The sequence below is a fragment of the Rhamphochromis sp. 'chilingali' genome (assembly GCF_963969265.1).
Source record: "Rhamphochromis sp. 'chilingali' genome assembly, chromosome: 8".
Classification (NCBI taxonomy): Eukaryota; Metazoa; Chordata; class Actinopteri; order Cichliformes; family Cichlidae; genus Rhamphochromis; species Rhamphochromis sp. 'chilingali'.
This window is the reverse complement of record NC_137935.1, coordinates 18,963,210-18,979,527: the sequence shown is the minus strand read 5'-3', so window position 1 is coordinate 18,979,527 and position 16,318 is coordinate 18,963,210. Positions and strand designations below refer to the sequence as shown.

The window sequence follows — 16,318 nt, the reverse complement described above, 5'->3', positions numbered from 1 at the left end:
TCCAACTACCGACCAATAACCTGCCTCAGTACTACATGGAAGCTCCTGTCAGGCATCATATCGGCTAAGATGAACAGGCACATGGGTCAATACATGAGCGGGACACAGAAAGGAATTGGCAAGAATACCAGAGGTGCAAAACACCAGCTACTGGTAGACAGAACAATCAGCCGAGACTGCAAGACCAGACTGACCAACCTGTGCACTGCCTGGATTGATTACAAGAAGGCCTATGACTCAATGCCCCACAGCTGGATACTGGAATGCCTAGAATTGTACAAGATCAATGGGACCCTAAGAGCCTTCATCAGGAACTCAATGGGGATGTGGCGTACAACACTAGAGGCCAACTCCAAGCCCATAGCACAAGTTACCATCAAGTGCGGGATCTACCAAGGAGATGCTCTGTCCCCACTGCTGTTCTGCATAGGCCTGAACCCCCTCAGTGAGATCATTAACAGGTAGTCAGAACTGAGGGGATTGAACTACCAGAAGGCAACATTGCAGACATAGAGGACAGTTACAAGTACCTGGGGATCCCGCAGGCAAATGGGAACCATGAAGAGGCCGCTAGAAAGGCTGCAACCACCAAGTACCTGCAGAGGGTCAGGCAAGTCCTGAGGAGTCAGCTGAATGGTAAGAACAAGATCCGGGCCATCAACACATACGCCCTGCCCGTGATCAGGTACCCTGCTGGGGTAATAGGCTGGCCAAAGGAGGAGATAGAAGCCACTGACATAAAGACAAGAAAGCTCCTGACCATGCATGGAGGGTTTCACCCCAAGTCCAGCACCCTGAGGCTGTACGCTAAGCGGAAGGAAGGGGGCCGGGGACTGGTGAGTGTCAGCACCACAGTCCAGGATGAGACAAGGAACATCCAAGAATACATTGGGAAGATGGCCCCAACTGACCGAGTGCTCAGTGAATACCTCAGGCAGCAGAAACCCAAGAAAGAGGAGGGAGACGAGGAACCATCATGGAAGGACAGGCCCCTGCACGGTATGTACCACCGGCAGATAGAGGAGGTGGCTGATATCCAGAAATCCTACCAGTGGCTGGACAAAGCTGGACTGAAAGACAGCACAGAGGCACTAATCATGGCAGCACAAGAACAAGCTCTGAGTACAAGATCCATAGAGGCTGGGGTCTATCACACCAGGCAAGACCCCAGGTGCAGGCTGTGTAAAGATGCCCCAGAGACAATCCAGCACATAACAGCAGGGTGCAAGATGCTAGCAGGCAAGGCATACATGGAACGCCATAACCAAGTGGCCGGCATAGTGTACAGGAACATCTGTGCCGAGTATAACCTAGAAGTCCCGAGGTCAAAATGGGAGATGCCCCCAAGGGTGGTGGAGAATGACCGAGCTAAGATCCTGTGGGACTTCCAGATACAGACGGACAAAATGGTGGTGGCTAACCAACCGGACATAGTGGTGGTAGACAAACAGAAGAAGACGGCCGTAGTGATCGATGTAGCGGTTCCGAATGACAGCAATATCAGGAAGAAGGAACACGAGAAGCTGGAGAAATACCAAGGGCTCAGAGAAGAGCTCGAGAGGATGTGGAGGGTGAAGGTAACGGTGGTCCCCGTGGTAATCGGAGCACTAGGTGCGGTGACTCCCAAGCTAGGCGAGTGGCTCCAGCAGATCCCGGGAATAACATCGGAGATCTCTGTCCAGAAGAGCGCAGTCCTGGGAACAGCTAAGATACTGCGCAGGACCCTCAAGCTCCCAGGCCTCTGGTAGAGGACCCGAGCTTGAAGGATAAACCGCCCGCAGGGGCGTGCTGGGTGTTTTTTTATATATATATATATATATATGTATATATATGTGTATATATGTATATATATGTATATATATATGTGTATATATATATATATATATATATATATATATATATATATATATATATATATATATATATATATATATATATATATATATCTTTATATGTTGAGAAAATCATGTTTCACTAATGCTTAGACGTGTCAGCTGCAGGATCTTTTCTATATCACACAGAGTTTGTGATATCTTGCTTTGTTTCTTGCTGTTTGTTCCTCTCAGGTTGGTTCTGTGTCTCTGCAGCGTGGAACTCCCAGCCCTTTGACCTTGACAATTATACAAATGCCAACTGTCTTTGTCCAGCTACATCCACAGGGGGGCGCTGCCAGGCAGGATTTTATTGCCCCTTAGGCAGCTCAGAGCCCCTACCTTGCCCACCCGGAACCTTCTGTAATGTCTCAGGTGCACAAACACACTGTTTTCTAGGCTACAATAGGCATATTGTTACATATAGGTTCTCAGCTAAATTTGTGAAAAAGAAATAAAATTATATGTATATTATATAAAATAATATCATCAAAATAATACTTTGAGAATGAAGTTGAAAGTTGCTGCTATACCTTCTACAAAATGCCTTGTGTAGATGAATCAGTGAAATCATACTTAAGGATCAATTTTAGTAGCAAGGAAATCATTTTTCTTTCAGCACATAAACACAATGTGCAGAATGGGTTTGGCTCTCCATTTGGCCTATGCAGCTATAGATTGTGTGTTGTGTGTTCTGCCTCTATGTATATCGATGTTACAGTTATGACAAATCTGTGGCATCTGATTTCATTGCTGTATAATGTATTTAAAAAAGTAAATAAGTAAATTGGACAGTTCAGTTCCAGGAGGTTTCTGAAATATTCTTGTTGTTCCATTTGAGGGGATGCCAATCTCTAGCCAACTTATAGATAATATTTTTTTGGCTGTGCACAATCAAAATAACCAATTTAGTCATTTTGCTCAAAAGGTTTAGCTCTGCCAATGGGCCCCTGCTCTCCTGGGTATTATTGTGTAGGAGGAGCCACTGAGGCCAGACCAACAGATGGAGAAACAGGCAACATCTGTCCACCTGGGACATACTGTGGTAAGCCCAGCTTTACTTCCTTGGAAGGATTGTATCGACATCTTGCCAACTTTTTAAGCCAAAGTGCAAAGTAAAAGGCTTGGTGAAAAGGAAAGTACGATACACGGAGTCAACAGCAATGTTAACACTGTAGACACAAGTTTAATGGGGAAAACTATGTTTACGTACATTTGCCAACACCCAGTATACACTCGATATGTGTTAGAAACAGTTTAGAATTGTTTCTATGGCTGAAATGCCAAGTTTCTAAAGTGGCACTATGTCTGCATTCTTCCTTGGCATGCATATTAAGTACACTGGAGATGCCAAAGTAGCTATAACTATGAGTCAGGTGGATTGGACACCCTGAATTACCCACAGGTTTACGTATGACTCAGCATGTTTCTGTTTTTTTGTTGACCTGTGTAGAGTGTTCCCTTATACATTCTGCGTGGTGGATGGCTATAATTTCCAACACCCCTCAACCCTGTGTAGGCACTGGAACTCAGAAAGGATGAATGAATAGAAGGAATGAATGGTGGCCTAAACTACATTTATTTTTCTCTGCAGTTGAGGGGTCTGGGGAGCCAGAGTTTTGTCCTGCTGGTACTTTTTCCCCAGTGTCAGGCCTGACCAGTGTGAAGGGCTGTCAGCCTTGTACATCAGGCTTCTTCTGCAGAACAACAGGCCTCAGGGCTCCAACTGGACTCTGCAGCGATGGTTAGTTCATAAATTTGATCACATGTTCGATGAACACCTGTGTCCTGTCTTTTTACACTACTGTATTTCTGTAAAACTCCATAGGATACTGGTGTCCTCCTGGTCAGACTGTGGCTATGGCTCTGCCATGTCCTCCTGGTCACTTCTGCTTAGAGGGTAGTTCATCCCCAGAGCCGTGCCCATCAGGAACCTATCAGGATAGAGACAAACAGGCATCCTGTGCCATCTGTGGGGCAGGTAGGACACCTAAATCCTTTGACTTTTTCAACATTGTTATTTAGCCTTTTCATAAGTGGTTGAAGAAGTGTTTATTGAAGTTGATTGCTTTTTTTTTTTAAATCCTTGCAAGATTGTTGACTTTCCCTAATGCCACCAATATAAATGTGTAATTTTTTTTTACCCTTTTCCCACATTGATATTGTTAATTTAAAAAAATCTCTCTTTTAAGGTTACTACTGTGATTCAAGATTGGGTGCAGCTAATGTGTCCTTGCTGAGGCCCTGCCCTAAGGGACATTACTGTCCTCCAGGTACAGCTCTGCCCAACCAACACCCTTGCCCCATAGGCTCCTTTAACCCAAGAGAGCATATAGACAGCTCAGCTGGCTGCATGCCTTGTGCATCTGGACGTTACTGTCCTTCTCTTGGACTGTCAGAGCCAGCAGGTGAGAATCTGAAAGTCTTCTCTCTTCTCCTCTCCTTGCACTGCATGCTGGGAGTGTGACTGACTGAGTGTGAAGGTGGTTGGTGAGAGGGTGGAGCTGCTAAATGGATTTTGGAAGTTTAGACTGACATTTCAGATACATTTTCTTCACGCCCTTTGGTTGTTTAACAGGAAAGATACGTTTTTTTTTTTCATTGTTTGATGTAGAGTGAACAAGGTTAAGTTAACTGGCTGTTCCCTAATAAGGGCTCACCTCTTCTGTCAGTTATAAAAGGGGCCAGTGTTGTGGCTCCCCAGCAGTATACTGTGGAGCAGGTTCTCCTAGCTGCTGGTGAACCGGTAGATCACAAGAACATTACTTACGGCTCTTGGATGAACAAGGCTGTGGTTGTCTTTCTCCATGAGGAACAGTTAGTTCACCTGTTGGTTGAAATGAGCATCAGTTCACCTTTATTTGTGCCATCAACGTGGATCACCGTGTCTGATGTTCATAAACTCAGTATTGAAAATAATTAGGATGGTAGGGTATAAGCAACTCAGTAAACAGAAAAGATTTTGGTTGAAGAAAAGATATTGACAGGGTGATACGCAAAGGGTGTCTTTGTATTGGAAGTGGCTTCTCATTCAGTTTTCTCACTTAATACAATATATTTTTGCTTGAAATAAGTGAAAAATGCCAGTGGAACAAGTGAAAATTCTCCAGTTTCAAGATGTACTGTCTAAAAACGAGTTCCTAAATCTCACTGAAATGTTACTCTGTAGCTGAATGTGTCTTATTTTAAGTGTAATGAGATATTTCGACTAGAAATAAGACAAATATACTTGGTTAGATTTTGAGTTTTTGAAGTGTAAGAGGTTCTTATCCTAGAGACAGCTGGAGGTCTATGTACAAACCGATCCAATGAAACGTAGCGTGGCTCTCCAGTGAAGGGTGGTGTATGGGGCAGTGGCCGCAGACAGACATTTAACACATACAGATCAAAGAGTAGAGGGTAACTGTGTGGTTTTTTTTTTTTCAATCTAAGAAGAACCTGCAACATTTGTGGGTTGAATGTCCTAGTTTCCCTCTTTAAATTGCTGGAAGAGTGATTGGCTGGATATGGACAGGTGCCGGACAATACAATGTTCATTTGTGGTCCCAAATACAGATCAGCACAGAGGAAGCAGATTTGTCTTTCCAACTTTCTCATAAGTCAGGCAAAAATGGGAATCTGGCTAACCAGGAGAAACAAAATGAAAGGAACAGGGTCTACAGATGTTGACCTTATCTTCAAGGTGTGGTGTCTGCACATATCAAGATAGAATTGACTCATTATAAAATGATGGCAGATTTTGATATTTTCATTTCAATGTCTTGTGTACAGTGAATAATGATTTGCTTGTTCTTAGTTTTTGAAAATTGTACATTTTTCTGTTTTTGTGGGGTGTGTTTGTGAGTATATGTTTCTGTTTTTCTTTATGTAACTGTTGGAATTGTTTCATCTTCTCTTCTCTTCTCTTCTCTTCTCTTCTCTTCTCTTCTCTTCTCTTCTCTTCTCTTCTCTTCTCTTCTCTTCTCTTCTCTTCTCTTCTCTACTATGTCTTACTGAAAATACTTCACAGTAAATCCCACAAAACTCATGCTGTTCATTATGTCTTGTTAGATAAGCTATTTGAAGTGCTTTTGCAAAGTTCAAAACAATGATCCCACGTGTCTCTTCACCCAAAATGCAAAAATAAACATTGTTTTCTCAACTTTAGTGAAAATAGCTTTGGATTTACTGTATTTGGCCTGGGGTATGTAAGTCAAAATCATATATCAAAAGCTAATCTTGGTGACCTAGTTTGGTGATCCAGTTGTAAAACCCAGAAGGTGCAGCGTCTAGTGTGTACTGCAGGACTGCAGATATATTTATGTGACTGTACGATGAAATGTGTTGTGACATTCTTTTACCCACAGGACCATGCCATGCTGGATATTGGTGCAGAAAGGGTGCCTCCTCTCCCAGGCCACTGGATGGACTCTCAGGTTCCCTGTGTCCACCTGGTCACTACTGCCCCTCAGGTACCTCATCTGTCTTCCCCGAACAAGCAGTCGCCCACAGTTGCTGCTGTACTGATGATGCAAGTTTCAGAGATACACATCACTTTTTTTTGTAACACAGTGCTGATGCAGCTTGCTTTTTAAGCTAATGTAACCAAATTTATACTGTGTGAGGATATTAACATTCTGCTCTTTTATAGTCTGTGGCTGCCAAGTTTTAGTCACACTAATTAGCATTTAGAGCGCTAAAGGAAGTTCAAAAACATGTTTTCTTGCAACTTTTGATATAGTTCTCATTAAATTAATTTGTGTGCTTGTTCTCTTCAACTTAAGTCATTGACACATATCTTAAAAATGCAGCTGTAAGGTAAACTTCTTGTTTAGCCTGCAGCTACATCTTGCCCTAAATTCCTCAACCCTGGACCCAACAGTGGGTGCATGTCAGTTATTTAGTTGTAGCTGAATTTTGAGTACAGTGTCTTAAATTAAATTTTTTGCTACGTTTAATAACTGCTGTCTTTATTGTAGTGTGGCAGTCATTCTGCTTCTTGGAATCAAGATGTGTTTTTGTGCTTGTGCCATCTTTGCAGGCACCACAGGTCCTGAAGCGTGCCCTGAAGGGAGCTGGTCAAACAGCTCAGGACTGCATAGCCAGGAGGATTGCAAACCCTGTCCTGGGGGTTTTTATTGCAACTCTGCTGGCCTTACAAAACCCAGTGGGTCCTGTCGTGCAGGGTACACCAGATTGTGATGATTAAAGAAATAACCATCACATCATCATCGTCTTTGTTATATATATATCCATATAGCAAATAATGTAAATATCATTTTTATCCCCAGAATTTTCATGCTGTCTTTTCCTTATGCAGATACTACTGCATAGAGGGAGCTGTCAGATCTACTCCCACTGATGGAAATACAGGGGGACCCTGTCCTGAGGGTTACTACTGCCCTGAGGGAACTGTTCAACCTGTGCCCTGTGAACCAGGGACATATGTGGCTGTTACACATGCTACTCAGTGTGAACCTTGTCTGCCAGGCTGGTATTGTGTGTCTGGCTCGTTGTACCTTTGTCCTGCAGGTTTGTGATTTGCTGTTTTGGATGTCCTTATAATACAGTGGCATTTGTAAGCTATTTTAATTAAATTATCAAGAGAAATTCTGCTAAATCCCCCCCTCCCCCCCCCCAAAAAAAAACAACAACAAAGAAATTTGATATTTTTTTTATCCTTAATCCTTTATTTCCAAATTTCCCTTTGTTTGTTTTATGACCTGCAGGCTTTTACTGCCCCCAAGGAACTGGATTTGACTTGAGAAGCTGTCCAGAGGGAACTTATGGTCCTGACCCCGGCTATGAGTCTGTCTTGCAGTGCAGGCAGTGTGACGCCGGCCATTACTGCTCTTCCAGAAATGGCACAGCTGTCACTGGGCCGTGTCAGAAAGGATATTACTGCTCATATGGAAACATCTCTCCACAGCCTTTCTCAGTGGCTGCAGGTGAACATGCTTCTTTAGAACTGCAAGAACTGCAATAAAGCAAATTACATTCTGGTAATACTATGTGTTGTCTTACTTATATGTGGCAACATTTGATTGCTGATGCTGTGTCTCTCACCAGAAGAAGGAGGGCCATGTCCTGCTGGTCATTACTGTCCCCAGGCCACGGTTAAGCCTCTGCCGTGTCCACAAGGAACATTTTCTAACCAGACCAAATTAGTCTCAGAGGTAGCTTTAACTCAACATACTCAAATTATTACACTCAAAGGCTGTCCTGGCTTTCCTATCAAAACTAAGATGAAAAAGTGGAAATATTCTCATAATTCTTTACTTGATGTTTTGAAAAGTTGCTAATTTATTTAGTTTAGAATTAAAATCTGACATCACCCCTCATTTCTGTATGTTTTGCTTTGAAGGAATGACACTAGTTTTCCTAAATTTCTGAAGGCCTTTCAAAGTTTTTGTTTAGACATTGTCTACTTTTCCCCCCCACTCATTTTCCATCCAGACCATTTTCAGATGAATGTTTTTCTTTTTGTTAATTCACAGACTTTGGAATCATTCAAGCATAAAAAGGCACTTAACAGTGCTGTATTTATACATAATAGTGACCTTAGCAAAGAGCCCATTTTAAATTCTATCTTTAGGCACTTTGTTATTAGCAGCCTGTCACGAAACACATCATTTGTTCCCATTGCTTTAGGAAATCTATGAAAAATGCCAAAGATAACACAGTATGGCAGGCATAAAATAGTGTTTTTGAACCAACAAGGTGATTTCCAAAGTGCTATTAGCTGAAAACCTGGCATATCTTGACATGGTGTGCCGTGTGTCCATGAAAAACAGGTGCAGGACAAAGGAATAAGTGTCAGACCTAAAAAAGTAAAGCAGATGAAAATCATGTCCTAAAAATAAGGGAAAAATCCAGCAAAGCCCCGAGACAGGACCTGAGAGATACATCGGTTCACTCAATCCTCCACACTGACTCCTATTCTCTGAAGTAAATTCTCAATATCCAAATCCAGTTTATTGAGTCAATCAAAATTTGAACAGTTTTCACTTTTTTAGACACACTTTGATCTCATTTTGTAAAACCTAAAAACATTACCAAACTAGATGGTCCACAGTGATTCACACTGAAGTTGAAAAGACAACTACAGCACAGATGTGATGAAACTGATGTAAGCCTGTTCAGAATATACAGCAAGCAAAGGTAAGTTGAAGGTTGATATGAGCAATTAAAAGTAGAAGACAAATAGCACAATATGTAACACTTCATATAGAATACATTGTGTGATTACTGGATGTAGAACAAAGTGAACAACCTAATCTTAGCACATCCTCTCTGCCACCATAATCTGTCGTCTTGATTCTTTACCGTGTTATCTTAAAGGAAGCTCAACATTTTGTTCATTATGGCTTTTATTTAATATTTGAATCATTTTTATGCATTTATAAATTAGCCGCATAACGTTTGCAAGACTTAAAAACAACATGAGACATGAGAACTCCGTGTCCTGAACAATGTGTTTTGCTCTGGTGCATAATGAATACTGAGCAGTGTTTTTGTTTTGATGATTGTGTGGATGATTTGATTGTTTCATTGCGGTTTTTTGTTTACAATTTTGAGATACGTCGTTAAGGGTTTAAGGAATGGATCTTAGCAATTGTGAAAAACTGTTTACACAGTAACTTACATGATTATTTCTGTCATTCACTGTAATAGCAAGTAGATGTGTAGTTCAATATTAATATTGCAACAAAGCATGTTTTTCTTTTTCTTATCGGCTGTCTTTCTCTTTCCCTAATCCCTCTCCCTCTTTGTTTTTATCATTATTCCTCTCAGGAGGACTGTCAGCCATGTTTCCCAGGTTACTACTGTGATGCTGCGGGGCTCTCGGCACCTTCAGGAAAATGCTGGCAAGGTTTCTTCTGCTCTGGGGGTGCAGAGCGTCCTGAACCTCCTTTGAGAGACAGCCACGGAGGGCCGTGCCCAAAAGGTGATCAGATCCCCTTGCATCTGTAGCTTACTATTCAAAAACCCAGCAGAACCTGGTCAAAATAAAATATACCAGGACAGATTAAAAACAAATATAAAAAACAAAACAAAAAGAAATGTCTGGATGATTTAATCAGGCAGCGTTAACACTGTTGGAAGTGCGAATGGATTGGGAGGTTTAAAGTTCACATAAGCAAGTTTAATGAAAAGGTAAGCAAAACTCTTTCATTATAATAGAGCTACACATAAGCAGCTACTCGACTCACACTGGAAATCAAAGCCTCTCTCCTGTGGATTGTGCATGTCTTAGTTTGTGCTTCAGTGTGCATCTATTTCATGACTCTTGTCTTCACACAACCAGGTTATTACTGCTCTGAGGGCTCTGTGGCTCCTCAGCACTGCCCCTTGGGAACCATCAGCACAGAAGATGGCCAAGCCAGCTGCAGTGCCTGTCCTCAGGGGTAAACTCACTTATCAGCCTTGCACAGTCACTTGAGACTGTAAACAGATACAGAAAAATAACCAAGACCTGTAACTGTACATAGAGTAGTGCATGAGTGATTTTTATACTGTATATACATGTATACACAATTACATTCAAGTTTTGTTGCTACAAGATAAATTATTCAATCCTGTTTTTGTCTGCATAGCTTTTATTGTCCTGGCACAATTAATGGCTCTCTGACAGAGAGTTATGAGTGTCCAGTGGGTCATTACTGTCCATCTGGGACCTGGGCCGAACACCAGTACCCCTGTCCAGTTGGAACTATCAATCCCCACACTCAGATGGCAAAACCCCAGGACTGTCTTCCCTGCCCTCCAGGTCACACATCATTTATGGCAATTAAATGTCACTGTATTAAAGGTTAAGTAGTTGGCCCAGGGTGTAATTTAACATTGTATATTTTGCTCACTTAAAATAAGATGAACAGTGTATAATTGTTATGGTAGTTTCATTTAAATGGAGAGAGACACAATACATTATAAAAAAGTATTTGTATAAAACTGTATAAAACACATATGAATTGCATGTTATTGAGGGAAATAGATATTAGATCCCATACAACACAGCCAGAATTCTGGCTGTCACAGATCAATCAATCAATCAATCAATCAATCAATCAGAAACAGAAACTCTTGATCTCAGCCAAAGAGGGTTTCAAAGGAGGTCAGGGACAAGATGTACAAGATCATCATCAAGAAGCTTCGTGAGGAGGTGATAACTGTTTCAGAAATGAAAAAAAAAAATATAAAATGCATGTCAGATGGAGTCCATGCAAGATCCTGCCTCATGGGGTGAGGATGATCATGAGAAAGATGGTGGATCAGACCAAAACTGCATGAGAGGAGTGTATTAATGATCAGAAGATAGTTGGGACCACAATCACCAAGAACAACACTGGTAATATATTACGGTGTCTCCTGCTCAAGAAGGCACATTTACAGACCCATCTTAAGTTTGCCAGTGCGCATCTAAATGTTTCAGAGAAGGCTTAGGGAGAAAGTGCTGAGGTCAGAAGAAACCGAAATTGAGCTCTTCGCCTCAACTCAAACTGCTGTGTTTGGAGGAAGAGAAATGCTGACTATGACACAAAGAACATCATCCCCATAGTGAAGCATGGAAGTAGAAACATTATGCTTTGGGTTCATGTTCTTCTAAGGGTACAGGGCAACTTAGCAGGGACATGTACCACAACATTTTGCACAGGAACCTCCTTTTCTCAGCCATAACATTTAAGATGATTTGTGGATGGGTCATCCAGCAGTGACACAAAATATACCACCAAGGTAACAGCAGCCAAGAAACCTAAAGAGGAAACCTCTTACCAAAAATAGCCATGTTTTGCTTGAGGATGAAATGCCCATTTCACTCAATATCATGCACGTAATGTTATAGCTTTTATGCAATGCAGGGTTTTTTTTCTGGATTTTTGGTTGATATTCTGTCTCTCTCCATTAAAACTGATACCATATACAGTACTTTTTATTCATTTTCATTTCCTGGTGTTGTTGGTGGTAATATTCCCTTCGAGTTGATATCAACATTATTTCTTCTCAAACCAGGCTTTTTCTGTGCACATCATGGGAAAGGTGCTCCATCAGGTCAGTGTGGCGCAGGGTATTACTGTGTCTCTGGGGCCTGGTCACGCACACCGGAGGATGGTGGGGTCACAGGTGACAGATGTCCTAAAGGTCATTACTGTGCCCAGGGCTCATCAGCACCAGTTCCCTGTCCACCAGGTCATTACAGCAACCAAACCAGAAACAGTCATCTTAGTGACTGCCTGCATTGTCCTCCAGGTTGGAAATGGTTGCATTTTCAAGAAGATAAAGCTTCACTTACATTCTTTGAATGTAAGTGAAGGGTAATTATAGGGTAATAATACCTTCATATTACATCTGTATCTGCTTAACAGTGTTGCTTATGTTTTTAGGTTTCATGTGTGACACCAGAGGGCTCTCTTTCCCTTCTCATATGTGCCCAGCTGGCTCTTATTGTCCAGGCGGAAAAAAAAATTCAAAAACCTGCTCACCTGGAAGCAGATGCCCACCTGGTTCTGATAGACAGGTACCCTGCTTGCCAGGGACCTACCAAAATTTACCAGGACAGGTGAGAAACATGAAGATGAATGGTTGCTTATTTTTAATAGGCAAAGTGCACATACTATACAGCTGTCATGACTGTGATCGTGTACAAGCCATATATAGGCTGATATGCTGTTTTGAAAAATATTTAAAAAAGTAAATCTGGAATAAGGTTAATAACTAACTATATATGAGCAACAGAAGGTGGGTTTTTATTTATTGTGAGGCTGGCATCCAATTCTAACATCTGCTGATATTAGTGTAGTTATCATTTTGTATGTAATGTGTAGAAAACTCTGCATCATTTGTTTCTTTACAGCCAGACTGTGTTAAGTGTCCTGCAGGATTTTTCTGTGTTGGCTTAGTGGATGTTGACACTGGGCATGTGTCAGGGACTCACACTCCCATGCTGTGTCCTAAAGGACATTACTGCCCATCAGGTAGGTGAAGATTAGTATCACTGCTGTAATACATTCATGAGAAATGTACAAGGTTATCATTTGCATAATAAAATAAAGATATGTGTGACATGAGTGCCAAATACTAAATATAGTGTTGCTCTTGTTTTGTGCGCACACTAATAGAAGACTAACACAAAATGGCTTTTTAATTATGTAAATGACCATTATAGAGCATAATCAAGATAAGAGGGGTCTTTACAAACTGTTCAGTGATGTGTATTCAGGGGCAATCTGTAGTTATTATACGTATTTATCTACAGGAACGCAGGATGGTGTAGCATTCCCGTGCCCAGCTGGCACCCTCAGCAGGCAGATGGGGTTGTCCAATAAGTCAGACTGTGAGCTCTGCCCTCCAGGGAGATACTGCAGTTCCTCTGGATTGGCTGCTCCTACTGGGGTCTGCTCTGCTGGGTAAACACAGGCTAACTAAACGCACACTTCATTAAGCGGTCAGCCAGATTAAGAAAGAAATTTTCGTTCCCTATATTTTTATACCGTCCCCTTCTGTAATTAAATCTCCTTATATGTTCCATCTCGTCCTGTCTGTCCTTCTGTTATCTATTACTTCCTTAATCCCACATACCCCTTGCAATCACCTCTATCCTCATCATCTCTCTGCACTTAGTTACCTTTGTATCCAGGGTTCTGTTTCTCCCCAACCAGAGGATCACCCAACAGGAGGCCGCTGCTCTGCTGGGTCCTATTGCCCACAGGGTACCAGCTACATGATTCCCTGCCCTGCAGGCACTTTCAGCTCCATAGAAGGTGACATGTAATACTGACTAATTACTCAGTGTTTTTGACACTGGAACATTATACCCAGACTTACAGTAGCTTAAGTTACAAACTGTTAAGTGTCTCCTAAGATAACTACCATGTGGAGTTGAAATGTTTAACTTTTATTTTTAGTTTTCCATTTTATAATAAATGTATGAACTTGGTTTGCCAGGAGCGGTTTCCTTGGAAGCATGTCAGCCTTGTTTGCCAGGCCACTTCTGTGCCAAGGATGGTCTCTCCTTCCCATCTGGGCTTTGCAACCCCGGCTTCTACTGCAGAGAAGGATCCAGATCTGCCACGCCTTGGGGTAATACCACAGGTGACAGTTTTCTTCTTCTTGCCCTTTACATAGTGTTAATAAATGCATAAAACATGCAAAACTAGTTTTTTTTAGTAATGGTATTTGAAATACAACAACAACAACAACAACAAAAAAGTTAAGGTCATCTGACACAGCTTGAAAAATATCTTTCTGTGCAGAATTTTCTTTCGGTGCACTCCAGGTTTTATTTAACATTTTCATGCCCTTTGACTCAGCACAGCTGAGAAGGTCTTCACGAAACATTTACCAGTCCCCACTACATCACTTATTATTTTTCTTTCTGTGATTGCAGAAAATGGCTCTGGCCTTTTAGGTCATTCACCTACCTAATGAGTAATGACATCCAATAAAGGTCTATTGTCTCAGTTACAGGAGATATCCTAACTCCATCCCCACTTCCTGGTGAATCAACCCTGGGTCAGTTCCATGGAGATGTGTGTCCTGAAGGCTACTATTGTCCTAGAGGGAGTGCAAAGCCCAGCCCATGTCCTCCAGGTAAAGAAAACAAGAGACAGTCAAGAAAGACCTTGGAAAAAATAAGGACAAAATTATTTCGATTACTCTGAAAGTTTTGTGATAAAGCTGTATGATGAATATGTTCATCAACAGCATCAGCTATAGCGTTTTACAAATACGCTTGGTTTTTATTACACTGTCTCCAAAGGTGGTATACAATGACATAAAGCTCTCAGAGGTAAAGTATAATGGCTTATTTATCCAGAACTTTAGAGAAGGTCATAAAACTCAACAGCAGTCCAATAAAGCGGTCATGATGAGCAGCTAGCTACTTAACCAGGTGAATTAATGGAGCCTGCTACTGACATTTTTACTACTGTCATTTTTTCTACTTCAGTGTGAAAAATGACAGTTATTCCAAGCTGTGTCTTTTGTATTTTTGTCTTTCTTTGTCTGTGTCTATGTACTTCCATGATCATTTGTTTTCTCCATTCAGGCACCTTCTCTGCGAGGTCTGCGGCTGAGTCCGAGGCGGACTGTGAAGCTTGTTACCCAGGCTCTTACTGCCCTTCATGGGCTCAGACTTCTGCTGACCTCCTCTGTCCCCCTGGGTGGTTCTGTCCAGCAGGATCAGCGTCTGGACATCAGCCAGGTGGAGTACACATCACTGCGGGTCAACTCAGGCTTAACAGTGGTCTTTGCACTTTCATGTAGCATGTGATCACATACAGTATAGGCCAACTTTATCTCTTTTGCTCACTTTCAACTTATCCCTTCATTTTTTGAGACAACATATGTTGTCTTAACTAGAATAACCAGATTGTTTTCATTTTACACGTTTAAATTTGCCATTTAACTAGAATCAGCTCTTTTGTCTGTCATTTTAACTATAACGTTCTACTTTGAGGCTTGCTTCTGTAATAATCTACATAGTAAAAGATGCTCGGTTTTTATCCCGCCCATAAACTATCCTTCTCCTGTTATATTACACGTGCACCTAGAGATTCTTTGTTGCCTTTTTACCTTTTATTATAAAGATGTTTTGCTAATTTGAGCATGAAATGGGGCAGAACCTATAAATAGCCACAAGCTCATGTCTGTCAAGACAAAGCACCTGCTGCTGAGCCCGCTTTCTGCTCTCCTTTCCTCCCACAGGATTGTTGTACAGCGGTAATACTGATAAGAGCCACTGTCCTTTTCATTGCTTTGTTTCCATGGACACTGAGCCTGGGAAAATACACGAGATGTGCTTATTTCATGCATAATTGGTACATAAAAGAAATTAAGAGGATGTATCATGGCAGCACTATCATTTTCTGTTTTGTTTTTTTTTTCAAATTTTGTTTTCATTGTAAACAATGACAGTTTGGATTTTTCATTATGTGCTTGGCAGGTCACCAGTGCCCACCTGGCTATGCGTGCCCGCGTGGTAGCGCGGAGCCGACTGGCTGTACTCCTGGCACATTTCAGTCCTTGTCTGGACATCCGGCTTGTAACAGCTGTCCAGCGGGTAATGCAAAAATGACACATATGTTATTTTTATATCATTTTTTTATAAAGAGACAAACAGATGATGTTTAAACTGATGTTAATTATTAAATGAGACATGCTACCTTGTCTAGGTTTTTACTGTCTGAAAGGTTCCTCCGTGCCATCTCCATGTCCAATCGGCCACGTCAGTCCATCAGCTGGCAGGACGTCCCTAAGTGACTGCTCCCCCTGCCCCTCTGGCTCTTTTTGTAACAGCAGCGCTCTGACAGAGCCGTCTGGACCCTGCAGCCCAGGTCTGACAGCCCATAATCACCTTGGGAATTCTTGTCAGACAACTGAAAGATTGGATTTTCTATATCTTTGCTGTATGCCTGTGCTATGTTAAGCTGTGGCTTCCACTGAATAACTCAGTTTTCCTACAATGTTTT

The 16,318-nt window shown here is 41.7% G+C and overlaps 1 protein-coding gene across 1 annotated transcript in view; it reads left to right on the top strand.

The window, feature by feature from the left end:
- The window catches only part of LOC308401180 (uncharacterized protein), a 48,239-nt gene that overhangs the window by 1,993 nt on the left and 29,928 nt on the right, over nucleotides 1-16,318 (top strand). The window contains exons 2-24 of the mRNA XM_080889302.1: nucleotides 2,067-2,246; nucleotides 2,800-2,916; nucleotides 3,466-3,615; nucleotides 3,700-3,852; nucleotides 4,064-4,279; nucleotides 6,218-6,322; nucleotides 6,892-7,036; nucleotides 7,171-7,382; nucleotides 7,580-7,798; nucleotides 7,920-8,026; nucleotides 9,645-9,798; nucleotides 10,159-10,258; nucleotides 10,448-10,620; nucleotides 11,862-12,098; nucleotides 12,233-12,408; nucleotides 12,703-12,823; nucleotides 13,105-13,255; nucleotides 13,470-13,609; nucleotides 13,794-13,940; nucleotides 14,310-14,438; nucleotides 14,896-15,051; nucleotides 15,793-15,909; nucleotides 16,022-16,183. Coding sequence (XP_080745428.1) covers nucleotides 2,814-2,916; nucleotides 3,466-3,615; nucleotides 3,700-3,852; nucleotides 4,064-4,279; nucleotides 6,218-6,322; nucleotides 6,892-7,036; nucleotides 7,171-7,382; nucleotides 7,580-7,798; nucleotides 7,920-8,026; nucleotides 9,645-9,798; nucleotides 10,159-10,258; nucleotides 10,448-10,620; nucleotides 11,862-12,098; nucleotides 12,233-12,408; nucleotides 12,703-12,823; nucleotides 13,105-13,255; nucleotides 13,470-13,609; nucleotides 13,794-13,940; nucleotides 14,310-14,438; nucleotides 14,896-15,051; nucleotides 15,793-15,909; nucleotides 16,022-16,183 — 3,373 coding nt within the window. The 5' untranslated portion in view covers nucleotides 2,067-2,246; nucleotides 2,800-2,813. The remainder of the gene's footprint in view (nucleotides 1-2,066; nucleotides 2,247-2,799; nucleotides 2,917-3,465; nucleotides 3,616-3,699; nucleotides 3,853-4,063; nucleotides 4,280-6,217; nucleotides 6,323-6,891; nucleotides 7,037-7,170; nucleotides 7,383-7,579; nucleotides 7,799-7,919; nucleotides 8,027-9,644; nucleotides 9,799-10,158; nucleotides 10,259-10,447; nucleotides 10,621-11,861; nucleotides 12,099-12,232; nucleotides 12,409-12,702; nucleotides 12,824-13,104; nucleotides 13,256-13,469; nucleotides 13,610-13,793; nucleotides 13,941-14,309; nucleotides 14,439-14,895; nucleotides 15,052-15,792; nucleotides 15,910-16,021; nucleotides 16,184-16,318) is intronic.